This window comes from Podarcis gaigeae, assembly GCF_964106915.1.
Source record: "Podarcis gaigeae genome assembly, chromosome: 3".
Lineage (NCBI taxonomy): Eukaryota > Metazoa > Chordata > Lepidosauria > Squamata > Lacertidae > Podarcis > Podarcis gaigeae.
In genome coordinates, this window is record NC_139680.1 from 82,989,244 (window position 1) to 83,016,913 (window position 27,670).

Consider the following 27,670-nt stretch of genomic DNA (forward strand, 5'->3'; position numbering starts at 1 on the left):
TTGACTATATCACCACCTCAACTAAAACACAAAACAATCATTTAAATGTGTTGACAAGCCTATAGTTTGCCTCAAGCCCCCCCCCCGCCCGATTCCACCCATAGCAAAACTTGTTTTTTTTCTTCTTCGTGTTTTATTTCCTAAGGTCGCCGCCTACCTTTCCCCTCCTCCACTTTCCCCGCTGTCATGGTAACCCTCCCGACGCCCGGCGCGCTCTCTCTCTCCCTCTATCATCCCACCCGCTCCTTCGCTCTCGGTTTGGTGATGATGCAAGCGCGCCGGTACGTGGGGATTCCGCCGGATTACCCGGCATGCCCCGCGGCAAAATGGCGGCCTGAGCCGAGCGCGCGGGTCCCGGCTGAGAGGGGCGGGGGGCAAAGTTTTGCGGCGGGCAAAGGGCGCTTTCCAACCGGCTCGGAACCGGCCTCAAAGTTACGGGGGTTCCCCCGGGGAATCCGGAGCGCGGGGTTGGGCCCCGGTAGGTGGAGGCGCGGATCTGAAGCGGGGAGCCTGTTGCTGAGATCCGGAGCCCCTCGGCGGGACCACGGGGCGCCCGTGGTTGGGGCCGGGTCGCCAGCCGCCTCTTGGCCCTGGGCTGATGCGGGGTCGTCCGTAGGCAGCAGCATCAGGTAGCGGCGGGCGGGGCTGACCTGCGTCCTCCGTCGGGATCGCGGCTGAGTTGCAGGGAGTAGGCAAGCCGGCTAGGTCTGGGGGTGAAGCGGAGCGGTGGGCTCTCTTGGGGCTGAAAGTTTGATATAAGTGAGCCACGGGGGAGCTGGCTTTTGGGGTACAATTGGAGCAGGAGTTGGGGTAATTGAGAATGGATATTAATAGGTGCGGATTTAAGAATTGATTTAGATCTATTCTTGGGGCAGTGATTTCTTACCCGCACTGTGTGCACAAACAGAGAGGGAAATAAGTAAGACTGAAACTTACTGCTGGAGGAGAAATCGCCTGCCTGAGCGACAAAGGATGGAAACAGTGGAGATTAGTACATAGTACTAAAAGGAGCTGCTGGAGCAGGTGAGAGTGAAATTGACGTAGTGTGATTTAACTTCATCTTTATTCCCATTATTTGTGATGATAAAACTTGTTTCTGCCGTACTTCTAGGAATTGGAAATCTTCAGTGAATACAGCTCCAGACTGAGAGTTATTCTAGGTTATTTATTGTTATTTATGGTTATTTGTTTTGAAGATTTATATCCAGCCTTTAAATCTAATGAGTCTCAAGACGGGTTACAAGAAACAGCTGACAGTGTGTAGTCTCATGGATGCTGGCATAAGTGATTGATTGTTAACAAGAAGTCTAGCTAAGGAAGGTAGTAAGATACAGTATGTGAAATAAAAGGGAAAGATGATATTATTTGACATTTCAGTGATAGGCAAGAGTGAATGGACAAAGTATTGAATGGCCATGACCTGAGAGAAGCTGGAGCAAGAGAGAGGCTTCTCCATAGTTGTTTGTGACTCTCAGCACTGCACATCTGTCTTGCAGAATTGCATTTGTTGTGGATACAGATTTAAGTGAAGTAATGAAAGAGGAAATTTGTGGCTTTAGACTGTGTCATCTGCGCTGACACATCTTTGTCTGCCAGTTGGACCAGCAGGGCTCATAAATAAGAGTTTGTGGGTTTTCTTGGCATATAAACAGGATTAAATTAAATATGCACAATTTGTGGATGCAGTAGAAATGGATTTGGTTTCTGAAATGGATTAGTGTTGTCCACGTACACACAAATGTAGCTGAAATCTCTTTGTTTTCCAAAAAATAAATTGATTGCAGTATAACAGAACCACAAGACTGTCAAGCAAAATGAACACAATCTACCAAGATCTGCGAGAGGAATTAAAATGATCACTTGTATAAGTAATGTAATTTGCTTGTTTTCACCAAATGGATGGGAAACTACTCAACTAATCTGTATCAAGAAGCTGTTAAAACACTGGCATCCAGGTAACGTTGGTGAGCACCAATGACTCACATAATCCTTGGTCATTGTAGCTGTGTCTAATGGGAGATGGAGGCCAACAAAATCTAGAGGACTATAGGTTAGTATATACTGTTCTAAATGCTAGAATGGAAAGATCTCTGCCAACTGCTTCATTTTGAAGAGGAAAAAAGTTACACTTCCGCTTACAATTCAGCTATGAGAAAATATCCCAAACAAACCAAATTCAAGAATAATGTGAGGGAAAGTACGTTAGAGGGGATTAGTATTAGTATCCATTCCTCATCACTATACAGGAGATACAGGTAAACTAGGATGGAGTTGTACCAGAGAAGGCTTGACCTAGAAGCCTTCCTTGCCTTGAGAAGAATAGGCAGTTGAATGTAAGCACTTTCCTTCAGGACAGGAGACATTCTAGCACTGGGATATAAAAGGCAGTACATTCCAAGGTTAGCGTTCTTCCTCTTTCTCCCTCCCCTGCCAGCAACCCTGCTAATTGCAGAACCTCTATAATCCACCACCCAAATACACCCTCAGTGGAGACAAACAAGTCTGTCTTACAATGCCTCATGAAAGTATACCCAGAGACCTAAGTGACCATGGTGTGGAAGTCACAGGTCCCTTTTACCGAATGATACAGGAAGTCACTCAGCACTTGGAGGACACTGGATTTCTACGTCAAAGAAATGATTTCCCTAAGCCAGGGATACTATGAAGACCACCTTGCTTGGAACAGATTTCTTGAATGAAACAAAAGGGGTTGTGTGTTGCATTAGGGGCTGCCTATGCATTTCTTGAGTGTCCTACATAAGCCTAACATGTGCTTCTCTTCCAGGGAGTAGAAGATGTGGGATGAAAGGAATATGAGAGGCTGCTTTATGTAGAGTCCGATAATTGGTCTGCCTAGCTCATTATTGACTACAGTGAGTGGCATTGCCTCTCCAGGGTTACACAGGGTGTTTTCCAGCCATACCTTTAAATGTCAGGGATTGAACTCAAGACTGCCTGCCTGCAATTTGCAAAGCATGTTCTCTATCAATGATCAGCCTTAAAAAAATCATAAAACATAGCAAAATCTGTTATACTTGTCCCACTTAGGGGAGAGTATAAAGTGATCGAGATGGATAATGTGGCAGTCAAAGGCTATGCAAATAGGCAAGGAAGAGAGAAACTGGTCCCTCTCCTGCAAATAGCCCTCTTGATTTTCTCTGGCAAGAACGTCTGAAAGGTATATTTGTGGCCATGATGTCTAACTTATTAGCTTGCAGAGCACCTGGCTAGTTACTATAGATTGCTAGATTAGGCTGATGTTGGTTTGCTTCAGCAAGGAAATTCTTATGAAAGAAGTCCAAGGTAATCCATATGGAAAATTCCTAGATAGCTTCAGCCAGTGCTTTTCTTCTGGTGGTACGCATACCCCTAAACATTTTGTGAATCTAAGTATGGCCTCATTGAGGGACAGTATTTCAATATGAGTAGGAAAATGAGAGTACCCCCAAACATTTTTTAGGGGGGGAAGCACTGGCTTCAGCTGATACTTTGCAAATCAGGAGTGGGGAACCTCCAGCCCCTGGACCAAACTTAGTCTGACGGGTTCAAATTTGGTCTGCAAGACTATTTCCCCCAAATCTTGTCCAACTAACATAATATGTGCCATCAGGTGTGGGGCAGGTAGTGATGTGGCAGCCTGTGCACAATTGAGAGCCTTAAAGTATGCTCCTAATTGTGCACTGGCAAGGGAAAGCAGCCATTGGCTCAGCAGTACAGTTGAAACTTGATGGATTGAGTGTATATGATTCTTTGATGTCTGACTTTGGGACTTCAAAGCACCCAGTCACCTGATAGTGTGATTGACAGGCGGGGAGCCCTCCCAAATTTGGCCTGGTAGGCTTGATCCAGGATCTGGCCACAGAACTCATTCCTGCTTTAAGTAATCACTGTAAAGATTTTCTCAAAATACCTTATTAAAAATAGTTCTTGAGAGCTATGAGGAAGTGACAAAGCCGAATACATAGCAACCTTTATTTTCAAGTCCATTCTTTTATTTAATTTTTTTGTATGCCATATCCATTTTATGTGAATTTTGGCTAATTGCCTATTTAGTGCTCAAAGTAAACTGCATGTAAAAACAATGGCAATGTGTCACAAATCTGGATATTTTAGAGGCGCGAGTTGCACAACTAAGGGTATACCTGTTGCCTAGCCCTAAATGTTGTATTTGCACTAAAGACTCCTGCCAGGCTTGGATATAGTTGTGTCTGATCTTCAAGAACACTGAACACACTTTTTCTTAGTCACGGTTCGGAGAATAAAAGTATGTGGAATTTGGTCCCTCCACGTCGCAGGCCCATAGTGAACTTTAGTCAGAATGATACGGGAAACTGTGCTGCCTTGTGGGAAGGAGATTGTAAGACTATTCTAGCTTGATCTCATGCCTCTTCATCTTATTCATACTGATGTCTTTGACCTATTATGCACCGAAGACCTGCTCATAATTCAGGATTGGCTCTTGTGCTATCCCTGGCTGGAAGAGCTGCTGATTGATTCAGAAGCTAATAAAGGAGGAATTCCGGTAAGCAGGACTGTCTGACGTTCTTAATATGGGTTCTCTAAAGCCTGCTGGAGAAAGCATATTAAGTGTTGAATCTTCTGATTTCCATTTAATGTGAGAAAGATCAGCCCCATCTCAGTTCAAAGGGTCTCTTGGAGGGGATTCATAGTGGTCTCCTTTCTTCCCCACTCTAGCCATTTCCCTGCTTTACCCCTGTACAAGACTTGTTGAAAAAACATCACATTGTTTCCTGCCTGTTCAGGAAATCCATTGGTGTCTTTCTCAGGGGAGGGGTTGACCTGCATCCACTACAGTTCCTTGAACTATGAAGTAGGCAAGTGAAGTCCACGTGAGAAAGCCAGTGTGGTGTAGTGGTTAAGAGCGGTAGACTCGTAATCTGGTGAACCGGGTTCGCTTCCCCGCTCCTCCACATGCAGCTGCTGGGTGACCTTGGGCTAGTCACACTTCTCTGAAGTCTCTCAGCCTCACTCACCTCACAGAGTGTTTGTTGTGGGGGAGGAAGGGAAAGGAGAATGTTAGTCGCTTTGAGACTCCTTTGGGTAGTGATAAAGCAGGATATCAAATCCAAACTACTACTACCACTACTCTTCTTCTTCTTCTTCTTCTTCTTCTTCTTGGGACAGGCGTCCTTTCCCTCCCACATGTAGACTTCTGGTCAAAGGTGGAACTGGTCTGTTGGCTGATTCTCTTCAATTGAAGCGACCTGGTAACTGAGGGCCCTCCATTGCCAGGTCTCCATTGTCGTACGAATGTGTTAAACAGTCAGCCTTTGGTCTTCAGGAAGTGTTAACAACAATAATAATAATAATAATATTTTTTATTTATACCCTGCCCTCCCCAGCCAAGGCCAGGCTCAGTTTGCCTTTGTATCCCATGTTTCCCCAGGGATGGAGTAATCACCTACCCTTACCTAAGTCCTGTTGGGGCACCCTCCCAATTCTCACACAGTATACCTACTTGAATATTATATGGAATGATACGCTAAACTGTGCATCTCACTTTGCACACTGTTTCCGGCAAGTTCCCTAAAGTCTGTAGTGTGTGCCTGCCTTGCTTCCTGTACTGCCTTTTCAAATTGTTTGCTTAAAATGGTTCTTGCATGGAAGTAGAGTAATGAACATATCCTGAAATGCAGGGAAAATGAAATCTTTGGTAAAATTGTCCAGAAAGAGTAAACAAAGTGATTATGCTTATGATACTGTTGCAAATTTTAAGTACTGGGGAGAGTCTATAATTGTATACTGTGTATGTTGTTGCCACAATTCATTTTCAGTGGCTTGAGTTTGGGGGTATATAGCTCTTGTAAAATAGAGTTTACCTCAGATCCCCTTTTCCCACACTGCTTTTAATTTAGGCCTGGGAAATAGTGGATAAATATTAGTAATTTTTTTTCAGGGTTGAGGACTTAGTGGTTCAAGTTAAATCAGAACTGCGGTATAGCCAAAAGAAGAGGGATTTTGGAGCTGGAAAAGGATTTTAGATTATTTGAAGCTTCCATGCATAGTTCTTGCGAAACTTCGTTAGGAATTATGTGCATGCAAGAGCAGAGTTAAGCCTTTAGTCTATATAGTATATAAATCTGTCTGGGGATCAAAAAATAAACATCTCGGTTTAGCTAGTTTGAAGAGGTTGAAGAGAGAAGCAGCCATTTTCCTTGGGAAATGACCTGTGACTGGTTCACTTCAGCACCAGGTTGGATCTTTGATTTGACTAACTGGGATGGTAACTTAATGCAGTGTTAATGATCATTTCAATGCCCTGGGATCAACAGAGTCAGACTTTTGCTTCCAGCAAGGTCAACATCTTATGCCTGAGGCTGCTTTATCATAGCCAAGCTATAAAGTTGGATTCACAGACACCTGCTGCAGGAATTGCCATTGGGAGTTCTGTCTTGCATGTTTTAATGTTTCAGTTCTAAGCTTTCTTTAATGTGCTTTTGTTTCTCAAAAGGATTAGATCAAACATATATTTTCACTGGGCTTCTTTTAAATGTTCAAGTGAGCACAGCCTTGTAGAAGAAACTACTCCCCCCACCCCCATGTCCTTTAATTTAACCAATACAGTGGTACCTCAGGTTACATACACTTCAGGTTACATACGCTTCAGGTTACAGACTCCGCTAACCCAGAAATAGTGCTTCAGGTTAAGAACTTTGCTTCAGGATTAGAACAGAAATCGTTCTCCGGCGGCATGGCGGCAGCAGGAGGCCCCATTAGCTAAAGTGGTGCTTCAGGTTAAGTACAGTTTCAGGTTAAGTACAGACCTCCGGAACGAATTAAGTACTTAACCCAAGATACCACTGTATATATGTTTTACATCCCTAGTTCACACAGTAGTTGTGCCTTAATTTTGTCTGTTCCTGAACCTGAATTATGTTTTTTTAAAAAATTATTATTATTTTGTGATATAGTTCCCTCCCCTGAATCTTAATTTTTACTGTTCTTTATAAATAAATGCTATCAGCTTGAAAAGGCAGGAAGTACTTGGTGGCACTTGGTAATTTGAGAGGGCTTCTTTTGAGCACTGGTTTAAAATTGCATTCATATCACACTATTGTTTTTGTCTCTATTTCCTTCTTTTCACCTTTAAGTAGACATGGTTAGGCTTGCAGCCTTCATCCTTCTAATGAAAGCATGTAATACTTGTTCATTAATATGCCTTCAAACGTGGTGATCGCAGTGATTTCCAGGACATGGATTTTTAAGTTGTTGCAACTTAAAGGGCACATAATTTTAAACTGGTCTGTTCATGATTATGAACCTGTTTCTTAAAAGGTCAAGAGAGTTCGCACACACATTTACATATTTACCTGCTGCTTTGCAGGACACCTTGGGGAGGAAAAAAGGCTAAGGAGTAAACCCTATACAAATTCAGAGTGGAGTTCCTAAGTGTTGGATGGCACATTGTTCTCCTCCTTTTGGCAACTCCTGCAGCCAAACTGGTGCTAAACGTATTGCTCTGCTTTCCTTTGGATCACGTCAGTGAGGCTGTGAGGGGGTTCTTTTCATCTGGGCAACCGAGGACCTCTATACACTCTGCCAAGGCTTGTGCCTCAAAGCGAGGTCACTTTGGTGCTGTTAATTCAATAAAACCAACATGGGAGGCAGCAGTTACAAGTTACCAGTCTCTGTAACCACAGCAGCTGCTGTGATTCTACAATGATTTGACTTTACCTCTGGAGGCATAGTCCATCGTCTCAAGACAGATGGATGCCAACAACAACAAAATTTGGATTTATTTGTAATTATATATTTGTTTGTAAAGAGTTGGTAACTACAATCTTTAGAAATAATAAGTTGTTGAAATACTCAAGTACCTTGATCCGGAAACGCATCATTTAAAAATACCCACTATAAAACCAGAACACAGTTTGTACTGTTAAGACATTTAGCATTTGCTTTAAAATAGGTATACAGTATTTTTACTTTGGCTAGTGTATGGTGGCAGCTGTAGAATTTCTACACACCTTGTATTGATATTGAACAATTTTCAGTCTTGTGTTGGAATGTATATCTATTGCTATATAAATTCCAGCCCTGAGAAATTGAGACTCTCCTGCTTAGATGTGTCTCTGGGGAAGGAGGAGGTTGATTTGAAGTTGTGGGATCTTACCACCATTTCCTTGTTATGGTCAGATCCCCGTTCTAAGAGACCCTTCACCTCTGTGGAGGGGCCTAATTCACTGTGAATCCTAACAGGAAAGGATCCAATACCCCTTCCCTTTCACTGGAGAAGAAGACTATATTCTTCGAGAAGAGTATATTCTTGGTGGCAAATGGGGGTCATTTCCTAGTTAAAGTACCTATAAATAAAGTACTGTATATGAAGAGGGAGAGGAGAGGAGGATTGTGTCCCAATGTAAATTTCTGCATTGTTCTCCATTCCAAACCCTGTATTCTCTCTCCCCCCCCCCCCCGGTGTGGAAGGCTGGGAATAAGCACCACAAGCAACATTACACATCATTGCTTAGTTCTTCAGAGCCTATAACTCATAAATAAGTAAATAAATGTAGTCTGATCATCTTTGTTGTTGAGACAAAGTCTGTCTGGGTCCTTAGGAAATTTTAATCTGAAAATCATCCACAACAGCAGTAACTGGTGGAACTACGGCCCTTTTTTAAGCTTTGCTATGCTCACTTAATATTTAAAGTGTAGAGAAACCATTGTGTTTGAGGCCTTTAGGAAATAGTATCAAACTTACTGATAAATTTTAATTGAGCAACTGCCCGTTAGAATTTTCATTTCATTGAAGAGTAGTGATTTTAAGGAGAGCAGCATGGTGTCCTCAGAGGGTGAAACACCGTTCCAAAGAAACAAAAGGCGTTTTTCTGTGTTTGTAGAAAGTCTTCAAGGGAAGAGTTACTTCTGTGTTCTCTCTTGATCAGCTGAATAATTTGACTATTAAGATTGGGGTGGGCATTTAATGATGTGTGTGCACCATGAGGCTACCTATGAATAAGCAATGGTCTCATGCCAGCCGGGAACTCCTGAAGGTGTAGTGATGCTGCAGAAAGTAAGCCAAGTTCTTTGTAAGATTCTAAAACTTCTAAAGGGTATATTTACAAGGATCAAACCTCCCAGCTCCCAACTTGTAGCTTCAGAAATAACTCTGATAGGATTTAGCATAGTCAGCACCCCGGCTGGGTGTGGAGAACGTATTGCCATGTAGTATTTAGTATTGGATTGACAGCCTGTAATATAAACATTAGTCCGAACACGATCTTATACCAAAACTCCGCCCATGCAAGGAGCCAGCCGTCTTCCTGCCACGCGCCATAAATCGTTTACGGTTTGCTCGTGCCAGTGCATTTGAGAAACAGCTGCACACTGGGATTAGCAGTTTGTAGAGGGCCTCTGCTGAGCTAAATTAGGGCCTACTGCCCTGGTTGTCAATGCTGGTAATGGGGGGGAGTGAAATAGCAGAAGTGTTTCTCTGCACCAAAAGGCTATTAGTTCAGGGAATGAGGGTGGGGATTTGCGTAGTAGAGGGCAGTGAGTAATGGTGTTCTGGGCTGTTAGAGTAGCTATGTGCTGACATACTTCTTGCTTATGAACAGAGCTGGAATGCCTGATCGATGGTTGCCCTGCACCATGGGGAGATTAGTCACTAAATGTAACCAGTCTGCCATCAAGCTTTTTTCTGTAGCATAGCAAATGTGCAGGTAAATGTTAACATGCTGGGGAAGAGAGTAGCTTGGCAGTAGGGATCTTTCGTTGGGATTGCTTTGTGCTCATACAGAATGGCCACCCTTTCCTGTTATTGGGAAGGAGACTTTGTGCCTAATATCCTAAAGATATTTCTGTGTAACTCTTAGGTCTTCCTTCTGTCCAGTTCTCTTTTCTCATGACCTGTGCAGTTTTTATTTTTTAATTGCTCTTCTAAACTGCCCTTTACTCAAATGAATCCCCTAAAATATAAATGATAGACTTCAGGACAAAGAGTAGCAGCAAATACAGATAAAAATTCAGCAGCAAACATACCTAATACTCCTCAAATTCCCAAACCTTGGAGAGTCTAATCAGTGCCAACAAAAGCCTGGGTAAACAAGTGTGTTTTACTTGGCACCAGAAACCCATCAGTGTAGAGGCTAACTGCACCTCAGTGTCAGGGAATTCCTTAGTTAGGGTCTTCTCTGTAGTGGCACCCCATCCCCTGTCACTATACAGTGTTTTATCCCCACTGAAACACGGAAGAAAGCCTCTTCTGCTGATCTCAGGTCAGCTTATAAATGGAAACGGGTATTTTGATTCTGGGCTTATTTAGGGCTTTGTTTCTCAGCATTGACACCTTAAATTGGAGCCAGAAATTTATAGGGAGCCAGTGCAGGCCCACACCACTAGCATAACCCTGCATAGATGCTCCAGGCAACAGCCTAGCAACAATGTTCTGCACTAGCTGGTGTTTTCAGACCATCTTAGAAGGCATTTCTGAGTAGGAAAAGCATCATGTTTGGAACAGCTTTGACTTGCACTATGGATGCCGGTCTGATATTAGAATAGCTCCATAATTTCTGTGGGGTAAAATGTTGGGTGGGATCACATGGAACCTCTTTAATATTCTGTCTTTTTTCATTCTGCAGTTGAGTAAGTGGGCAAGAGGCCACTATATTGTTGGTTACAGAAACAGAATAAAAATGATCCATAAATACACACATGCACAAACAAAAAACTAGCCATTTTTTGGAAACCATGTTGCAGAGTTTGGAGTACTTTGCAGAATGTATTATTTGTTTATTAAAAACACCCTCAATTCAAATGATTATTTGGAGGATCAGAAATTAGTTGCGCATTAGTGACTTCCTTTTCCATTCCCTGTTTGAACATGAACCATAGTTTGCTTTGTTGCCTGCATCAGCAAATTGTGCTTTGTGCTTTCTCTCTAAATCAGAATTAGAAACTTACTTCAAACTATGGTTTCAGATTCCAGTTTGGAGGGCAAGTTCTAACCAGAGATTGCCAATTCAGACATCACAATACATGATTGTTAGTGCTAAATGGGAAGCAGAGATAGACACTGCATGCAAGAGGCAAGGAGAGGATGTACAAGTCTGTGGCTTGTACATGGTCTTCTAAAGCAGTGTTTTTCAACCTTTTTTGGGCAAAGGCACACTTGTTTCATGAAAAAAATCACGAGGCACACCACCATTAGAAAATGTTAAAAAATTTAACTCTGTGCCTATATTGACTATATATAAAGTAATTCTCTTGAATAGGAATCAAATAAACACAAAGAAAGTATTTTATAATTACTTTATTATGAAATAGTAAGTAAACAGAAATATGAAAAATTATAAAATACTTTATTTTTAAATCTTTCGAATTTTTCAATTTTCCCCACGGCACACCAGGCAGCATCTTGCGGCACACTAGTGTGCCGTGGAACAGTGGTTGAAAAACACTGTTCTAAAGCACCATTTTGCAGAGCTATCTGATTTTTTATTCATTCTCTTTTCACTTACGCTGGTTGTAAATCCACAATTTTGCTACTTGTGTCCAAGTATTAACCTTAGGACACATTAATAATTCAGCCTGTCACAGATGGACTTCCCATGCTGTTTGGTAAGTAAAACAGTATTTTATTTACCTGTATGTAGTGAGCTATGCTTGGGTACGACCTTATTAAAATATTGTAGTTTTATCTGTTGCCATGTCTCTTCGGTTAGCTCAGTTGAGTAATGAACATATTGATGTTCGTATTATATTTATTTTCTGAACCAAAAGGACATTGATAGGGAGGAAAGAAAAAGCTTGATTGTGTTCAGTGATGGCAAATATATGCTCTTTGCAAAAACCTAAATTTCTCAGGCTGATGACATTGCTATGACAGGGTTATCAACAAAGGGTTGGCTAACTGTATGTACCTGAGAACTTGGTGAATACCTGTGTCCAGAACCTTTTCACCTAGGCACAGTCCCACCACAGAAGTTCAAAGGAGCCCACTGATGGCACCCTCTCCAGCACTGTGGAGGTATTGAAGTGGGGTCTACAGCCACCATAAGAGTACTTTGAGCAACACCTCCTGAATTCTAGCAGAGGTAGAGAAGAGGTTTAGTCCAAATCGAGTCCCCACAGTTCTCCTCAGTGCTTATGTCCAGATCACCTTCCCATATAGTTCCCACCAGTGATAATTGGTATATCTGGGAGGCCCCCCTTGAGCTTTCCATCTGGCTGGATGCGGAAGTACTCATAAACTAACTGTGAGTAGATACCATCTCAACAGCTTCCACACAATGACCTCACCTGGGCAATGCATATTTCTACTTTTGCTCAGAGTGAAGCCTTGCTGCAATTTGCTGCTAGACACTGTTTTGTTTTTAATAAACAACTGGAGAGTGGTATGCAAATATAACAAATTGATTGATAGGCATAAATTCAAAGTCCCACCTCCCCAGCCCATTAGTGTTCCTAAGCAACCATGTGGGCTAGTAACTTTAGTAAAGCAATATGTACTGAAATATAACAGGATCTCACGAGCTGTGTCTTGCAGTTGTTGTTGTTTAGTCGTTTAGTCATGTCTGACTCTTCGTGACCCCATGGACCAGAGCACGCCAGGCACTTCTGTCTTCCACTGCCTCCCACAGTTTGGTCAAACTCATGCTGGTAGCTTCGAGAACACTATTAGCATGTTGGACGCCTGGACACCTTCCGACCTGAGGGGCTCATCTTCCAGCGTCATAACTTTTATATGCTTGTTGTCTTTGTCCATGGAGTTTTCTTGGCAGGGATACTGGAGTGGCTTGCCAGTTCCTCCTCCAGGTGGATCACGTTTGGTCAAAACTCTCCACTATGACCTGTTCATCTTGGGTGCCCTGCTCAGCATAGTTCATAGCTTCTCTGAGTTATTCAAGCCCCTTCGCCACGGCAAGGCAGTGATCCATGAAGTGCCTTTCCCCAAATAAGTAAATTGAGCTCCTTACATATAAAACCTACATATAAAGCATGGAATGTTTGTGTGTTTTCCCTCCACTGTGTGTGTGTGAGAGAGATTTCTAACCCTCTCTCTCCTCCTGCTGGGTGTTTGTTGCTGCTGCTGGAAGTGATTTACTTTCCACCCCTCACCCCCACCCCATTAAAAAATCCAGTTGTAGAGTGTTAGCTTTCTGCCTGAAAGCAGTTAACCTTATGATGACTGATGAACCTTGGATATGCTTATTTCAAGGGATTGCATGTTGTCCACGGCACCTGTGTGCATCTACACTCACTGAGTTTTAAACTGAGGATAATTCATTGTCGGTCATGATAGTACTCGGTTTGTTGCTGGCTACTTTTCACATGGAAATGTTTTGGAGGTACTGTGAATAATTTGGGGGGTGTTGAGGGGAGGAATTGGACAAATAAGACTTTAATTCTCCTTGTCGTATTCTCTTTGCCCAGCTGTATATAGTAACTTCACAGTACGTGTCTCTTCCTATTCCTATGAAAGTAGACTTTGTTCTCTGAAGACTGCTAATCATGCCCCATGGGGGTGTAATCAGTTATAAGGTATTTAATATATGCAGGCAGGAACAGGCTGCCTGGCCAGGCTGGCAGATTGCAACACTACAATTATAAAGGGCCCCTTTCCCCTGCTCTGCCCGCCCACCAGTGGCAGGATGAGGGCTTTGCCCTGAGATGCTGTAAAACATACAAAGGATAAACGTGGGCGGGAGCTGGGTAAGCGCAGAGACACCTCCTTTGCCTGCCTGCTGTTTTCCTGCTTATCTGAATGCTGGGAGAGACAGTACTGCTGAGACTTGTGGAAGCTGGGAGCAGTTGGAGGGGGTGGCTGGTAAAAGGGCTCCCTCCCCCTTTCTTTTGGTGGAGCCTAAAGGGGCTTTACTTCATGGGCATGTGCTTGGAAACGAGGAAACGTATTTCAGTATCTTAGAAGAGAATGGGATTTTTGTTGCATTTCTCTAGCTTGCAGTGAGAGGGTGGCACACCCTGCTGCCTCATTGGTCTTACTTCGTATTGCCTCTCTGTTTTTTGGTGCTTTCCCTGCCCATTTTCATTTTTGTAGGCCGTGTCCCCCCCCCACTTTTAATTAAAACCATGGTAGCAAACCTTCCACAACTTTCCAGGTGCTCCCTGTGTTCCTTGATCGTTCACATGAAGCCAAACCACCCCTGGATCGTTGAAGAGCATTTGCTAAAAAGCAAAACCAAACCGATTGTGCTATAAAATGGAACAAACAAGGCGTGAGCTGTTTGTCTTTGCCTTGCAATAACACTTGGTCTGGGTGTTCTAACAAGCTTCTACCTGTAAGGGGAGTGGGGCAGAAATTGTCTTGGACAATCTCAAGGCAGTCCTGGATTTAAGTTCAGTGTTTTTGGAGAGAGAATGTGATTCACACTTTTAGTTTCCAAAAGCAAACTTGAAAGCAGAACATTTGTGTGAGACAATTAAGAGGGAAAGCAGTGCCCTTCAGCTTGATCTAGGCTTGTCTGGGAAGCTGGCAACAGCTCTTTTTGAGGTAAACCGTCTCCTATTTCAGTAATGTCCTTTAATTGTATATTATTAGCACAATCCATTCATATTAGTCCTACATAGTGCACACCACAGACAGCTGCTTGTACTTGACAAAAACTGGCACCCGTCTAATTTTGATGGAGACATAAGGTTACCTGTTCATATTGTCCACTGTTACTGTACGACGTCTCTCATGTCAGCGCATAAGTGGAGTGGAATTGGCTTTGCTTGTCTTCACAACAGCACTGTAGGGAGGTAAAAGTTGTAGTACTGTATTCTGCTTTGCACGTGGGCAATTGACACTAAGCTATAACATAGCCAAGGTGGTCCTATAGCTGAAAGAGAATCAGAGCTTCTCAGTCTGGAGAAGTTTAATAGGTTGGATTCTCATGAAAAAGGGAGTTGTGTTAAACCAAACATTAAAGGGTAGTTTAGCAGTTTCTTTCAGCTTCCTTCTGCTAAACCAAGATTTTTCGATGGTTGAATACTGGCTGTTTTGAGCAAAAGCTGGGTTGGCAGGGAGGAAGGGAGAAGCTTCTTACATATTTCTTAAAACCATTCTTGGCTAGAAGGATCCAGCTGCTTCCCAGTTAGCCCAGTCTACAGAAACAAATGCGCATGCGTGCGTGCACACACACACACACACACACACACGAAAGTTATCCTTATGAATTCCCCTTCTCATCCTATTTTGTTTGCTTCAGTGCACTTGGTAGTGGCTCCAGTACTCCTCTGTCCGGGTTCACGGCTGAGGCAGTGGTGGAGGTCTGTAGCTGGCATAGTTGGAGGGACTGCGGAGGCCACGTGGGCTTGGCTGCTTGTTTTTGTTCTCTGCTTTGCGTGGAATGCAGTGTGTTTGTCTTTCTTGGCCTGTGGTTTCAGCCTGCATTCCTGAGCATAGAGTCAGCCTGGCGGCAGGCGGCGTGCTGTTCATGCCCTGAGGCTACATGCTTTCAGCTCCACATCAAAGGTGTGTTTAGTGCGTAGCTTGTGCCGTTCTTGGCCACACCTGGTGGCCTGCAGGCACGCAGGTAGGAGGGGCTTGGGTTGTGTTTGCAGACAGTGTTTTAAGGTTTAGACTTCTTCTCCGTACTTATGAAAGCAGAAGAGTTGAATTTATGTTAAACAGTGGGGGGGGGGGGGGAAATCCACATCCATGGTAACTGAGGAACTCAGCAAGCAGAGACGGTTGCTTTAGGGGCGGGTGGCGCTGTGGTGTAAACCACTGAGCCCACGATGGGGTGAGCTCCCGTTGCTCAGTCTCAGCTCCTGCCAACCTAGCAGCTCGAAAGCAAGTAGATAAATAGGTACCACTCTGGCGGGAAGGTAAACAGCGTTTGCGTGTGCTGCTCTGGTTTTGCCAGAAGCGGCTCAGTCATGCTGGCCACATGACCTGGAAAAACTGTCTGCGGACAAACATTGGCTCCCTCGGCCAGTAAAGCGAGATGAGCGCTGCAACCCCAGAGTCATTCGCGACTGGACTTAACTGTCAGGGTCCTTTACCTTTACCTTAACCAGCAGCAGCACCTAAAAGCCTACAATAACTGTGCCTGTTCCCTGCAAATGGACTAGCTTGTGCTCAATTCAACTCCTATTGAGGTGGGTCTACTCCTGCATGTTACTGGTTGGATCCCTGATGACTGGATTAGTTATTTGAGCTATCAGATTGTACCTTCTGAACTGAAGGGGAAATTGGGACTCATCCTACTTCTGCTCTCAGGAGAGCAGCCATGGATACCTTTGGTCCAAATGTGTGGCGTGCTTGGCATCTGCCTGTTCCTGCCAGTCTACACAACAGAGGTAGTTCACATCAGTGTGGTTGTGGGGCTGTTCTGGAAGGAAAGGTTGACTAGGATGCTTTCTTCCTGGTTGAGTGTGCTCTCTCCAAGTACAGATGATTTAATACCTTTATAATTGAAGATCTTGCCTGTGATTGAAAGCCCATATTTTGGGGTGTTGTTCTTTGAACTGTGGGGGAAAGAGTTTTATGGAAACTGCTTTTCAGTGGGTGCTTCCCATATTCCCAGCTGCGAGCTACAATACTTTGCCTGGTGTGTGAAAAACTGCTGCTTAGAAAAGTCCTTGTGGTCAGAGGTTTCCTTGATCTGCAAAAGCACTACCGATTATTTTCTTCCTTTATTCTCCCAATCTCTTTGACCTCCCTGGACACATCCCATATACCCAAAGGGTATACATATTTTAAAAGTGCACATAATGGCATGTTAATAGCATACAGTCAGAAGAGCTCACCTCTTCCCATTGGCAGGAGCTTATGGTGGTGGATCTCAACAGAGACCGCAAGTAATACTTTCTTTTAGAGTGGGTGGCTCTGTGGTCTAAACCACAGAGCCTAGGGCTTGCCGATCATAAGGTCGGCGGTTCAAATCCCCATGCGGGGTGAGCTCCTGTTTCTCGGTCCCTGTTCCCACCAACCTAGCAGTTCAAAAGCACGTCAGAGTGCAAGTAGATAAATAGGTATCATTCCAACAGGAAGGTAAACAGCATTTCTGTGCGCTGCTCTGGTTCGCCAGAGGTGGCTTAGTCATGCTGGCCACATGACCCAGAAGCTGTATGCTGGCTCCCTCGGCCAGTAAAGTGAGATGAGTGCCTCAACCCCAGAGTCGTCTGTGACTGAACCTAACAGTCAGGGGTCCCTTTACCTTTACCTTTACTGTTCACATTACATTTTGTGAGCTTTTGAGCTTTAATGGTAGGGTTATGTGAGGATACAGAGGCTACACAGCGATTACTCAACATAGTGCAAGGTGCACTTACAGATTTTTATTCTGAAGCTCTGTCATGTTCTTTGTCCAGAGCTGTGTGCGGGATGCTCCTATGATAACACCTGATGGAGTGGTCTGGAATTGTAAGGGTTGTAGACAAGACTTTTAGGGTTGAAAAGCCAGGTTTGTCTTCTGCAGTGCAACCTCGACTCGTTCTGGCTTGTCCCGTGTAAGAACATAATAAGTCTTTCTGGATCAAGGCCCATCTAGTCCAGCATCCTGTTCTCGCAGTGGCCAGCCAGTCGCCTGTGGGAAGCCTGCAAGCAGGACTCTTGCCATTTGTGAGTCCCAGAAAACGGCGTTCAGAGTCATATGATCTTGTTCAGTGGAGGCAGAACGTATCCATTGCGGCTAGTAGCCACTCCTAAGTAGAATGTGGTACTTGTGTGTTCTCTAGCCTCCTCCCCACTCTACTTGTTTGTAGTGATTGACAGTGGAAGGAGCCGATGGAGCAGCACACTATTTTAAGCAGGCTTATAAATAAAAGAGAGACGAAGGATTCATCTAATAAATATATATATAGGTTTGTGAGAATCCCCGTGACAACGCTACCGTTCTCTGGCTAGAGCTAAAGCTCCCTCTCCTGGACATACTTGCTTCACTGCAGTTATTTATCAAGGCACAAACTATTGATGTAGTGCTGGACTACATATTAAATTCAGTTGTGTTTCATTCCCCTGACTTTTTGTCTCTTCTCCATGGAAAAGTAACTGTGGAAACCATCATCAGGACCATGCAACTTCCTCCCCAGCCCCCTGCCCCCCATAGGAAAGCAACATTTTCCCTGCCATTTGTCTACCCTGGGAAGAATTAAAAGCTTGTATTCCACTCCCAACAACAGCCTCAAAGTCTGTGTTTCATTGCAGAAATAGAAAAGCCAGGGGAAAGTAGCATACAATTGCATGCCATTTGTTGACTGTCCCAACATTTACTTAGCTTGTCAAAGTTTTTGATAGAGTCCCTCTTCATTGGTTCTAGGAAACAAAATAATGTACAAAATAATGAAGTTACAGATAGGTAGCCGTGTTGGTCTGCCATAGTCAAAACAAAAAAAATTCCTTCCAGTAGCACCTTAAAGACCAACTAAGTCAGTTCTTGGTATGAGCTTTCGTGTGCATGCACACTTCTTCTGAAGAATGCACACGAAAGCTCATACCAAGAACTGACTTAGTTGGTCTTTAAGGTGCTACTGGAAGGATTTTTTTTTGTTTTGAAAATAATGAAGGTTCGGTTTCTTTAGATTTGTAGAAATAACTTTGCTGCAGTACAGAATACTGACTGCTGAAGGCAGGAATGACAACCGTGTACCAAAATAATGCTTAGGGGTTGAATCTCCAACCTCAGTCCTTTAAGGACTCAGGAATCAGTTAAGTTGATTCATCTCATTTTCCAGTGGTGTGAAAATTGTTAGGCGTGCTCAGCCGTAACATTTGTATTATGAAATTAGTATTGGAAAGGTGAGGAAATTGAGCTTCTGCTCTCTGAACTGGCCATAATCAAAGCTCTCAGAAAAACAACAGCAAAAACTGCTCCCTGCTTCTTTGGAAACCTGGTTATCTAAATCTTCAGCTTCCTGTTGTAACCTGTTTTTTTCTCCGCAGCTGTGCAGCAACATAATGAATCTGCTTGTGTTTTGGTGGCAGCTGAGTGTTATTGGGAACAGTGATTGTGTGTTGTTGGTAAATTTTTAAAAAGGCTTAGGATAGAAGGTGGTGAACAAATGGAAGACAATAATCCGCAGTTCATGGAATCATTGATGAGTTTGTTTAAGAATAGAAGTGCATGTATGTGTGTTTTGAACAGAAGAGGAAAAGTGGGCAGTTTGGGGAATGTGGTTTGTTTTTTATAGTTTCTTCCTTTATTCTTTTGAATGCCGAGTTTTCTTAGCTAAATCTTCCAAAGGCTGCATTCATTTTCTCAAAACAATGTTATCAAACAATGATGCGCGAACAAGGCCTGTGAGTTTGACTCTGAACTAAATCCAATTTGTAGTTAAATTCCATTGGTATTTTGGCATAAATATGAGAACTAATTTTGTGGAATTGATGTTGCTTTTTAAGCCTTAACATGGGTAAGCTGTGACTGTGCTAGTGAACTAGAAGGGGGAAAGCTGTGGGAGATTGGCTACTTCACATGATCCCTGATAGCATGACTTAGAAGCATCTTACGATACGACTTATCCAGAAAATAACGTAACTTAAAAGTGTTGAGGTTTCTTAGATTCCCATGAATGTGGCTTGCTTATAAGTTATGGAGACAGCTTTTTAAAACCAAGCTACTTTTTCTTTTTACCATTATAAAGCTAACTGTAAACTATCCATTGCTGTCACTTGACTTTGGCTTTAAACTTTAAAAAACCTGTTTCTCTCAGGGAGCTGCTATTCTCCAGTTACTCTAGTTGTCCTTAGATAAGATTACTTCTCAAAACCGAATGGAATACCGAATTGCAGATTGTATTGACTTGCTGCTCACTGAGTTCTTAACAGCATCCAAGCCTTTGTGGCCAAGTGAGGGGCACCCCACACAGAAGATCCCTCCTCTGTTTCACAGCAAATTAGGTTGGGCTGTTGTGATTGAGGTGGAATAATGAATGTATATGCATAATTCATGGCAATCTTCTACTCCAGAATAAATGCCTGTTCAATAAGTACATCAAGCAGTTGAATATTCCTGTCTTTTTTCCTTTTTTAAAAAAGGGGAATCGTTTTAAAGGCCTTACCAGTATGCTGTGGAATTGTGGCCTGATGCTCGGGTTCTGTGATACTCATTGAAAACCTAGTTAGAATACTCTGCGTCCAGTGCTGACCGTGTTCTTGCCTGTACTGTGGTTTTCTTTGTGTGTTCCTGCGTGTCAAGCCGATTGGTAACTCTCACAAAGTTCCCTTTCTCCGGTTTCAGAAGCCGTTGCCCAGATGCTGTTGGATGCGGTGTGGATACCGCAGACTCAGAGCCGGGAGGACGAACATGTTTGGACAGGACACCACTTTGGGTCTGTAAGTCCCTTGTTTTCTGAGAGGCCTATGTGGGGAATGTCTGCAAGGGGTTGTGCAGTGGTACCCTGGGTATTTTGTCATGTGCGATGGCCGGGAGGAAGGGAGCTGAGCAGGGGACGTGTATGTTGTACTCTAGAACCCAGCAGGACACAGGAGAAGCGCATGTTCCACTGTAGAGGACAATGTCTCTTGTAGATGAGGCAAGGATGACAAAATGCCGTTCACATGGACCGGGCCCTTGGTTGGATAATATCCTAGGTTTTAAAAATGCACAGGAAATAAAAAGGCTTTTGCCTGATATCAAAACAACACAAGGACCACACGAGTCTCTCTAGGGGAAAAGGTTTCAAAACCAGGCTGCTATAACCAAAATGGCTCTCTCTGTGGTAGTCACCCACTTAATTTCAGAAGATAGGAGCATCCAGTGAAGGACCTCTGACAAGATTTTAACACATGAACATATGGAGGGGGGGGTGGAACTATCCTTGAGGTGGCTGGACCCTAAGGCATCAAAGGCTTGAAAGATAGGTGCCCACAATGTAAAATTGTGTTCAGAAATGGGCCTATAGTGAGTAAAACCTTTTTTCATGTGACTCCTTGATAGTTGTTGCAATCCTTGGGGTCTAGGGAAGGCTTCTTTAAGCCTTACAACCACCTGATTCAATATTCAAGATAATCTCTGAACTTGTAGGTGAACTCTTCTCTGCTAGCTTTTATAAGCCATAAAGGGCAAGATTGAGTACACAGTTGATTGTCAACACCCCAGCAGGTGCCTTACTCTCATTCACAGGCCCCAGCTACTGAAAAATCTTAACGAAAAAGAATCAGACCGCATGCTGAGCATGTTCATTGATTGAACTGCAACACTCGTGATGTTTAAGTGGGAGGCATGCAAGCAACCTTCTTGCCAAGGTGCATAGCAACTTAGTCCATGTTTGGAATACTATTTGGAGAAGCTGCACTGCCCTCACTCCACCATAGAGTAGACTTGTGAGCTCTTGATGTATTTTATGATCATTGCAAGTTTTTCAGCACTGTGTTTAAGCCATCTCCCTAGCCACTTCACTGTCCCAACTGCCTGGTAAATCCAGGTACTGAGTGGGACCTATTTAGCTTGCCACATGCTTAGGAGTAATTGTGTCAATTATCTGAGCCACATCTGCATTCCACAGAGCAAGGAAGGTTTCAACTGGTGCCCCAGTCGTGCCACTAGGAAGCTCCCAAAGGATTCTCTTAGTCTCCATGGGCAGACCATCCCACTAGGCCCACCATCCTTGTGGAGGGAAGAGCCTGAACCCAACAGGATGTTACCTGACCATGACAATTGTTCTTGTGCTTGCCTTCCCTGACAATAGAACATTTCTTTTCTGCTGCTTTACATTGTTTGTAACTTGTTTTACTGTGTGAACTTTTGGGTTGCATGTTGTACTTTTTATTAAGCAACAAACCACCATGTTTATTTAGTTATATGACCTCTATATAGTTGTGCATCTGTGTACAGATACATGTATAATATATTTTATGCATTTGAAAAACTAGGATCTTGCAGCTTTTAAAATAAATAAAAAAGGGAGATTCTCAGGCTGCTGAATTTTGCACCTGATGAAAACAATTGTCCTGTTTCTGTGTTTGCATGGAGTTGGAGAGTATGCTGAGCCTTCTTGGAAAGCCTCTCCCCACCCCCACAAGTCTACTCACAGGCACCATGCTGCGTTCCTGTATTGTTGGACTTGGAGAAGTGTAGATCTAGTTATTGCTCTGTGGCCTTGGAACAGAATAGCTATGCTATTGTGAGATTGTTTGTTCTGTGCTAGTTGAGGCCCGAAGAAAACACTGTAGTAAGGACAGGGGCCAACAAGCTTGTTGGGGCAGGGCCAATCCTAGGGCATCTCAAAGACTTGTTTCAGCAGCTCTCTTGCCCAGCACAGGCCCTCCTGGCTTCCTGTTACACTAACTTTGTTTATGGCTCTGACTTAGGGTGTGGAGTTTTTGTACACATAATGTAACCCCAACTCCAAGGTTGGGTGTCATTGATAGAGGAAAGTAGCTGGGAGGGCCAGGGAAAACTTCAGCAATGCAACCCCACCAGATTGTGTGAGAGCTTGAGTGGAAATAGCAGGCCAGAATCCTATTCTCCGACCTATTGTTCTACCCCTCTGTTCATAGTTCCCTGACCTTGAGGGCATCTGGTTGTATATATGCCATACCTGCACAATTTAGGCTCATTTCGCTCTGAGAGCTAGGCATGGGAGAGATGATCTGTGGTAAAGAAGGTGAGGGACATTCTTTTAAGAGGGCCAGCAAATAGTTGGTACAGATTTCAAAAGCATTCTCCCCCACCCCCCATACATCTTACAATTCCTTTCAGAAATAGAGGACAGTGTAGTCTGTTTCATGGGAATCTGCTGTCCACCTTCATTTTGACTCCTGAGCCTTTTATGAATCAGTACCTGAACTCTTGTTTTCTCATGGATCAGCACAGCAGCAAATAGTTGTAAAATCAAAATACAGTCGTACCTCGGTTCTCGAACAGAATCCGTTCTGGAAATCCGTTCAACTTCCAAAATGTTCGGAAACCAAGGCGTGGCTTCCAATTGGCTGCAGGAAGCTCCAAAAATAGTTCACAAACTGGAACACTCACTTCCGGGTTTGTGGCATTCGGGAGCCAAAGCGTTCGAGAACTAAGCTGTTTGAAAACTAAGGTACGACTGTACTCAGTATTACCCTTTGGTGTACATGGGGAAATGTGCTCTACCAGAATGTTTTGTTGACAGTTTTGAGCTTTATTTAGGTATTTGCAGCTATTCCCCCCACCCCCATCTGACCTGTGATCCTACAGATTGGGCATATTTCAGGTGGGGACTGACATAAGTGTTTATTCCTTGAGCTGGAAAAGAGAGGAGGAGCTGAGCTCCATAGTAAACCGTCTTTGTTTTCCTCACTTTTTAGGTTGTTGGGTTGAGTGCCTTCTTCATGAGGCTTCAAATCTGAATCCAGGCTGGTAAGTTCTTCAGCGTATCTGTTATAGGCTTAGCTGTGGGGATTGCCTCATACTTAGGCGTTGCACTGCTCCACATTTGACCTTCCTTCAGTGAGAGTCGGCCAAAGAAGCCTTACCCAATCCCCTTTATGAACGAGATGTACATAAGAAGTTGTCATATATCTGGTCACTACTTACCCATCTAGTCCAGTTTAGCCTATTTATTGAGGCTCCCCAGTGAGTCTCACTCGTGTCATCTGCTCTCTGGTCCTTTTACCTGGAGATGATTCAGCCTGGGGCCTTCTGCATTCAAAACCATAGCTACTACTGAGCTATGATTCTTCCTACAATGAGAAATGTAGAGCGCTGAGGAAGCCCTTCTCAAGACTGACCCCAGATTATAGAACGTTACTTCCAGGAGGTCTCTTAAATGGCCAGCCTTGTTGTTGTTGTTGTTGTTGTTGTTGTTGTTGTTTTTAGAAAACCGTAAGTCATTTCTGTTTAAACTGGTTTTCAAGAATATACTAGGACATGTTTAATTTGCAACCAGTTATCTTTGCTCATTTTTGCGCTTGCTGTTATGATTTAATTAATGGATAGTTTTTACAGCCTTTTTTGATTAGCAGGGTAGCATGTTTTAATTCAGTGGGTTCAATACTGGGGAGGAGGTAGCAAAAGGCACGCACTTTCACCCATGAGTCATCAGGTTACGAGAGGCCTTACAGAAGCTTTGACTGCTGCAGTCTGGAAGACATGGTGCCTGCAAAACATTGTCATTGGTATTGTAGCTGCCCTGCGTTTACCTCCAGCTGTACAGATATGTTTTGACTTGTGTGTAATGGAATGCTGGAGGGAACCATGGGAGTAATGGGACAGTTCCAGGCAGTTTAAGCACAAAGGTACAGTGCCTTCTTTACCCAAATTGTTATTGACTTGATAAGAACCCAGTGGCTCTACAGAGCAAAATGCCACAGAGAACCTGTGTTTGTTTCTTTGTCTTCATTTACCTCTTGCTCTGCTCTAAGCAGGCATTACAATAGGCTGACTCTTGAGGGCTGCAAAACCTATGATGTTGGGGTTTTTTATTGCCCATTGACTGAAGGAAATGCATTCCTTGTGGAGGAGGAAATGGACAAGAAACTGCTTGCTTGAAATGAAAGTGCCTTCAGCAAAGCATTCCCTGAAGCGTCAAACTCTGGCCATGTCTGTGCTTCCTGCTCCTTTAGCAGGCCTCAGCTTTTCTGCCCTGACTGACCTTTGTTGTGAGCATGTGCTTATTGTCACTTTCCTGCAGTGCCATGCCTGCTGTTTGCCCTTGATGTATGTCAGTAGTAGAAGTACTTGATGCTGTTACATCATTCTAGCGTAGTACTTAGAAACAGAAGCAAGCCAAGAGCTGTGCCGAATCCAGCACAGGCAAGTTCTGCGTGCAGTCCTTATCTGTAGAGGAGTATCATCTGTTAAGGGTGTTCTAGTTGATGAGATTTCACAGAGCAACATTTCCTGTATCCTTTTAGCTACCTCAGGAAATGCTGTTTTGGGGCCACATGGTTTGTGAACTTTGCAGGGGTTGTGAGGACTGAAAGGCCCGAGGAAGGCAGATTCCAGCTCCCTTGTATATCAGAGAAGGATTTCATGGCTAAGCTTCCGTCAAGCTGGCTGCCTGATTTCTGGAAGGCTTTTGGACACTTGACTTGCATTTGTTGACAAGTTTATAGTCTTGGCCGGCAGCAGCAGGATCACTGCCGTTGGCTAATTTTTTACCTACACAGCAGAAGGCAGAGGCCTCTTGTCTGTGCTTTCAGGAGCATTTGCATCAGTCCTGATTCTCCCCCCCCTCCCCATTATAAATTGCCTGCTGCCTCTGGCGAATGCTGTCCTGGAACCTGACACAGGTAGGTGCTGTTCATGGCTCATAGCTTTTACAGAATGTAGGCCTGCGTTGTTAAGCCCTGATGCAGCAGCATAGCTCAGCAGCTTTCAGCAGGGTTCCTTCTGTCCTAGAAGTGCCTCCAAGCTTTGCCCTTAGAGTGGCAGCGAAAGTGCCTCTCTCTGCCGTTTTATCCCTGACACACTTGGGAGTAATTTGGCTTTAACTAATACAAGCACATAATTCCTCCAGCCTGTCGGCATGCTTAATGCCTGCCGTTCTCTCCCATGTAGTCCCTCTTGGCAGCGACAGCACAAGATCAATAGCTCCTGCCTGGCCTGTCATTCCCGCCTGCAAGGTTTTCAGTTTCCATATCGGAAACGGCCTTTCCTAAAGAGCCCAATCAATATGCTGCTCTGAGGCCTGTTCTCGTTCGCTATATATAATCTGGACACACACTGTATGTTAGTGTGTGTATGTGCATAACACAGAGAGAGAGAGAGGATGAGCCAATCCTCTGCTCTTGCTAGCTGGGAGGACACAGCTGTGCTTTTTCTTCTTCCCTCCTTTTTTACTACAGCTGCTTTCCAAGGCTCTGGCCTGCCTCTTTCCTCGGTTCTCTGGATGTTTGGCTGCTGTGGGACACAGGATATCTGACTGCCTTGTGGGAACGTATCTGGGCTGAATGGGGCATATGTGACTCTCCCTCTCCTCTGCAATTTCTGCTCTCGGCAGGTGACCTATTGTGCAAGTCAAGCGAGGGGACAATGACGAGCACTGCACCTTCCAAGAAGCCTTACCGCAAGGCTCCTCCGCAGCACCGCGAGATCCGGCACGAGCTGCCCATCCTGCGTGACGACCAAGATGGTGTGATTTTGGCGGAGCAGAGTCAGGTAACTGAAAGCCGGGCAGCTAAGGGCCTGGTCCCGCTTCGTCAGCCGAAGGGGTTTAGTTACCCCAAGGCAGGCCAGCCCAAACAGCAGGTGGATGGGTATGAGGTTTGCAACGTTAACTTTTCTTCCTGGTCTCTGGAGTCGAGCAGCGACAAGGAGCTAGCAGGGTGCCGAGCAGAGCTGAACCTGAAGAGCCGGACTCTGTCGCCTGTGCTGCTTCACAGCGGGAAAACGGGAAGGCGGAGTGTGAGGCACTGTCGGCACCCTAGCCGCGGGCGGCTCAGTAAGTTCATGAGTCGAAGTGTAGAGACGGTAGTGGTTTCTGGGGACGAAGGCCGGAGGCCGACTTGCTCCTTCAAGAGTAGAAGCCTGGAGCGCTCCCTCATGTTCAAAGAGCCCGCTGAGATCTTAGCACCTAGGAAGTTCCATGTCCCATCGACCCACCTGCCCCTCAAGGGCATCTTGAAGCAGACAGACATGCTGGAAGTGCGGCCTGAGAGCCTGCGCAAATCTCGCTCGGTGGAGACCCTGGCCCGTGGCCGCCGCTCACGGAAGTACAGCGACCCTCAGCTGTGCCTGAGCAGGCAGGACAAGCGCGGCTCCGAGCACAACAGCGGGAGCTGCTCCGACTCTGTCAGGCGGAAGGAGAAGATCACGGAGGAGAAGCTCCAGTTCTCCAAGTTCCTGGACGAGATCACCCACCGGGTGCTGAGCCCTGTCCACTTGCACTCCTTGGGGGAGGGCAGAACAGGAGAAGGGAGCCAGGACTCCCCCACTTCTCCCAGGTGCTCCACACCAGAAGGGCAGAAGGAGAGCCAGCCTGAAGGCACCAGGCGGACGGCTGAGAAAAGCCCTCGGCTCACTAGGAGGAAAGCAGAGCAGAGGCGCGAGGGTCTCGATGTGGTACCTTGCCGTAAGAAGCTGCCAGAGGAGATGGAGAGGGCTTCCAGGCTAAGGAGGAAGCCCGTCTTGGTGAGGACGGACAGCAAGGAGAAGTTCCTCTCCATGGAGAAGCGGGTGGTGGATCTGTGTCAGTATCAGCTGCAGCACCTGGCAGAGCTGGGCTTGGCAAGGGTGTCTTCTGAGCAACAGCATCTGCCTCCGTGGAAGACGCTGGGTCAGGAGGGAGGGAGGGATGAAGGGCAAGACCAGAGTGAATACCCACCGCGGCTCGTGTGGCTACAGCCCCTGGGTTGCAGAACTAGCCCAAGGCCAGTGCTGGAGCCGAGCTACTCAGGAAAAGGGTCCTTCTCCCCTCCCTCACGTTGGAGCCAGGAGGAGGGCAGTGCCTCACCCAGAGCCTCCCCTTCCTTCAGCTTAGCGCTAAACAAGGTAGGTGCTTAGCGAAGAGGGAGTGAGGGACAGATGTTTGTCTGCCAAGTTTTGTCTGTCGTAACTTAGAGCAGATCTCCTTAAGTCTTCGTGAGGTTTGACCAAAGGGGTTTTATCCCCAAATATTATCCACCCAACATGTTTCTTATCAGCTCATTCCCTGCTTGTGTTGATCCTTAAAATCGGAAACTGAGCCCAACATGCTTGAATACTGAATACGTCATGCTTTCTGAGTAGCTCATTGATTTTCTTCCTTCCTTTTGGCATCCAGGTTGCCCTGGGTACGCTTCTTTGGAGATGCTTACCTGTCGAGTGCCAGTATATGTGTTTATGGCAGCTTACCTGTTTTG

The 27,670-nt window shown here is 44.7% G+C and overlaps 1 protein-coding gene across 9 annotated transcripts in view; it reads left to right on the forward strand.

The window, feature by feature from the left end:
- The first annotated feature begins 304 nt into the window (after nucleotides 1–304).
- TJAP1 (tight junction associated protein 1) overlaps nucleotides 305–27,670 on the forward strand; it is a 42,241-nt gene continuing 14,875 nt past the window's right edge. For 2 of the 9 annotated variants that reach the window (XM_083732436.1, XM_083732440.1), the window contains exons 1-4: nucleotides 305–1,023; nucleotides 20,151–20,245; nucleotides 23,195–23,246; nucleotides 25,831–25,988. In XM_083732436.1, the coding sequence (XP_083588562.1) occupies nucleotides 25,863–25,988 (126 nt within the window). In that variant the 5' untranslated portion in view covers nucleotides 305–1,023; nucleotides 20,151–20,245; nucleotides 23,195–23,246; nucleotides 25,831–25,862. Of the gene's footprint in view, nucleotides 1,024–4,347; nucleotides 4,523–20,150; nucleotides 20,246–23,194; nucleotides 23,247–25,830; nucleotides 25,989–27,670 lie in introns of those variants that run through there. The other 7 variants (XM_083732442.1, XM_083732437.1, XM_083732443.1 and 4 more) reach the window with 7 other exon arrangements.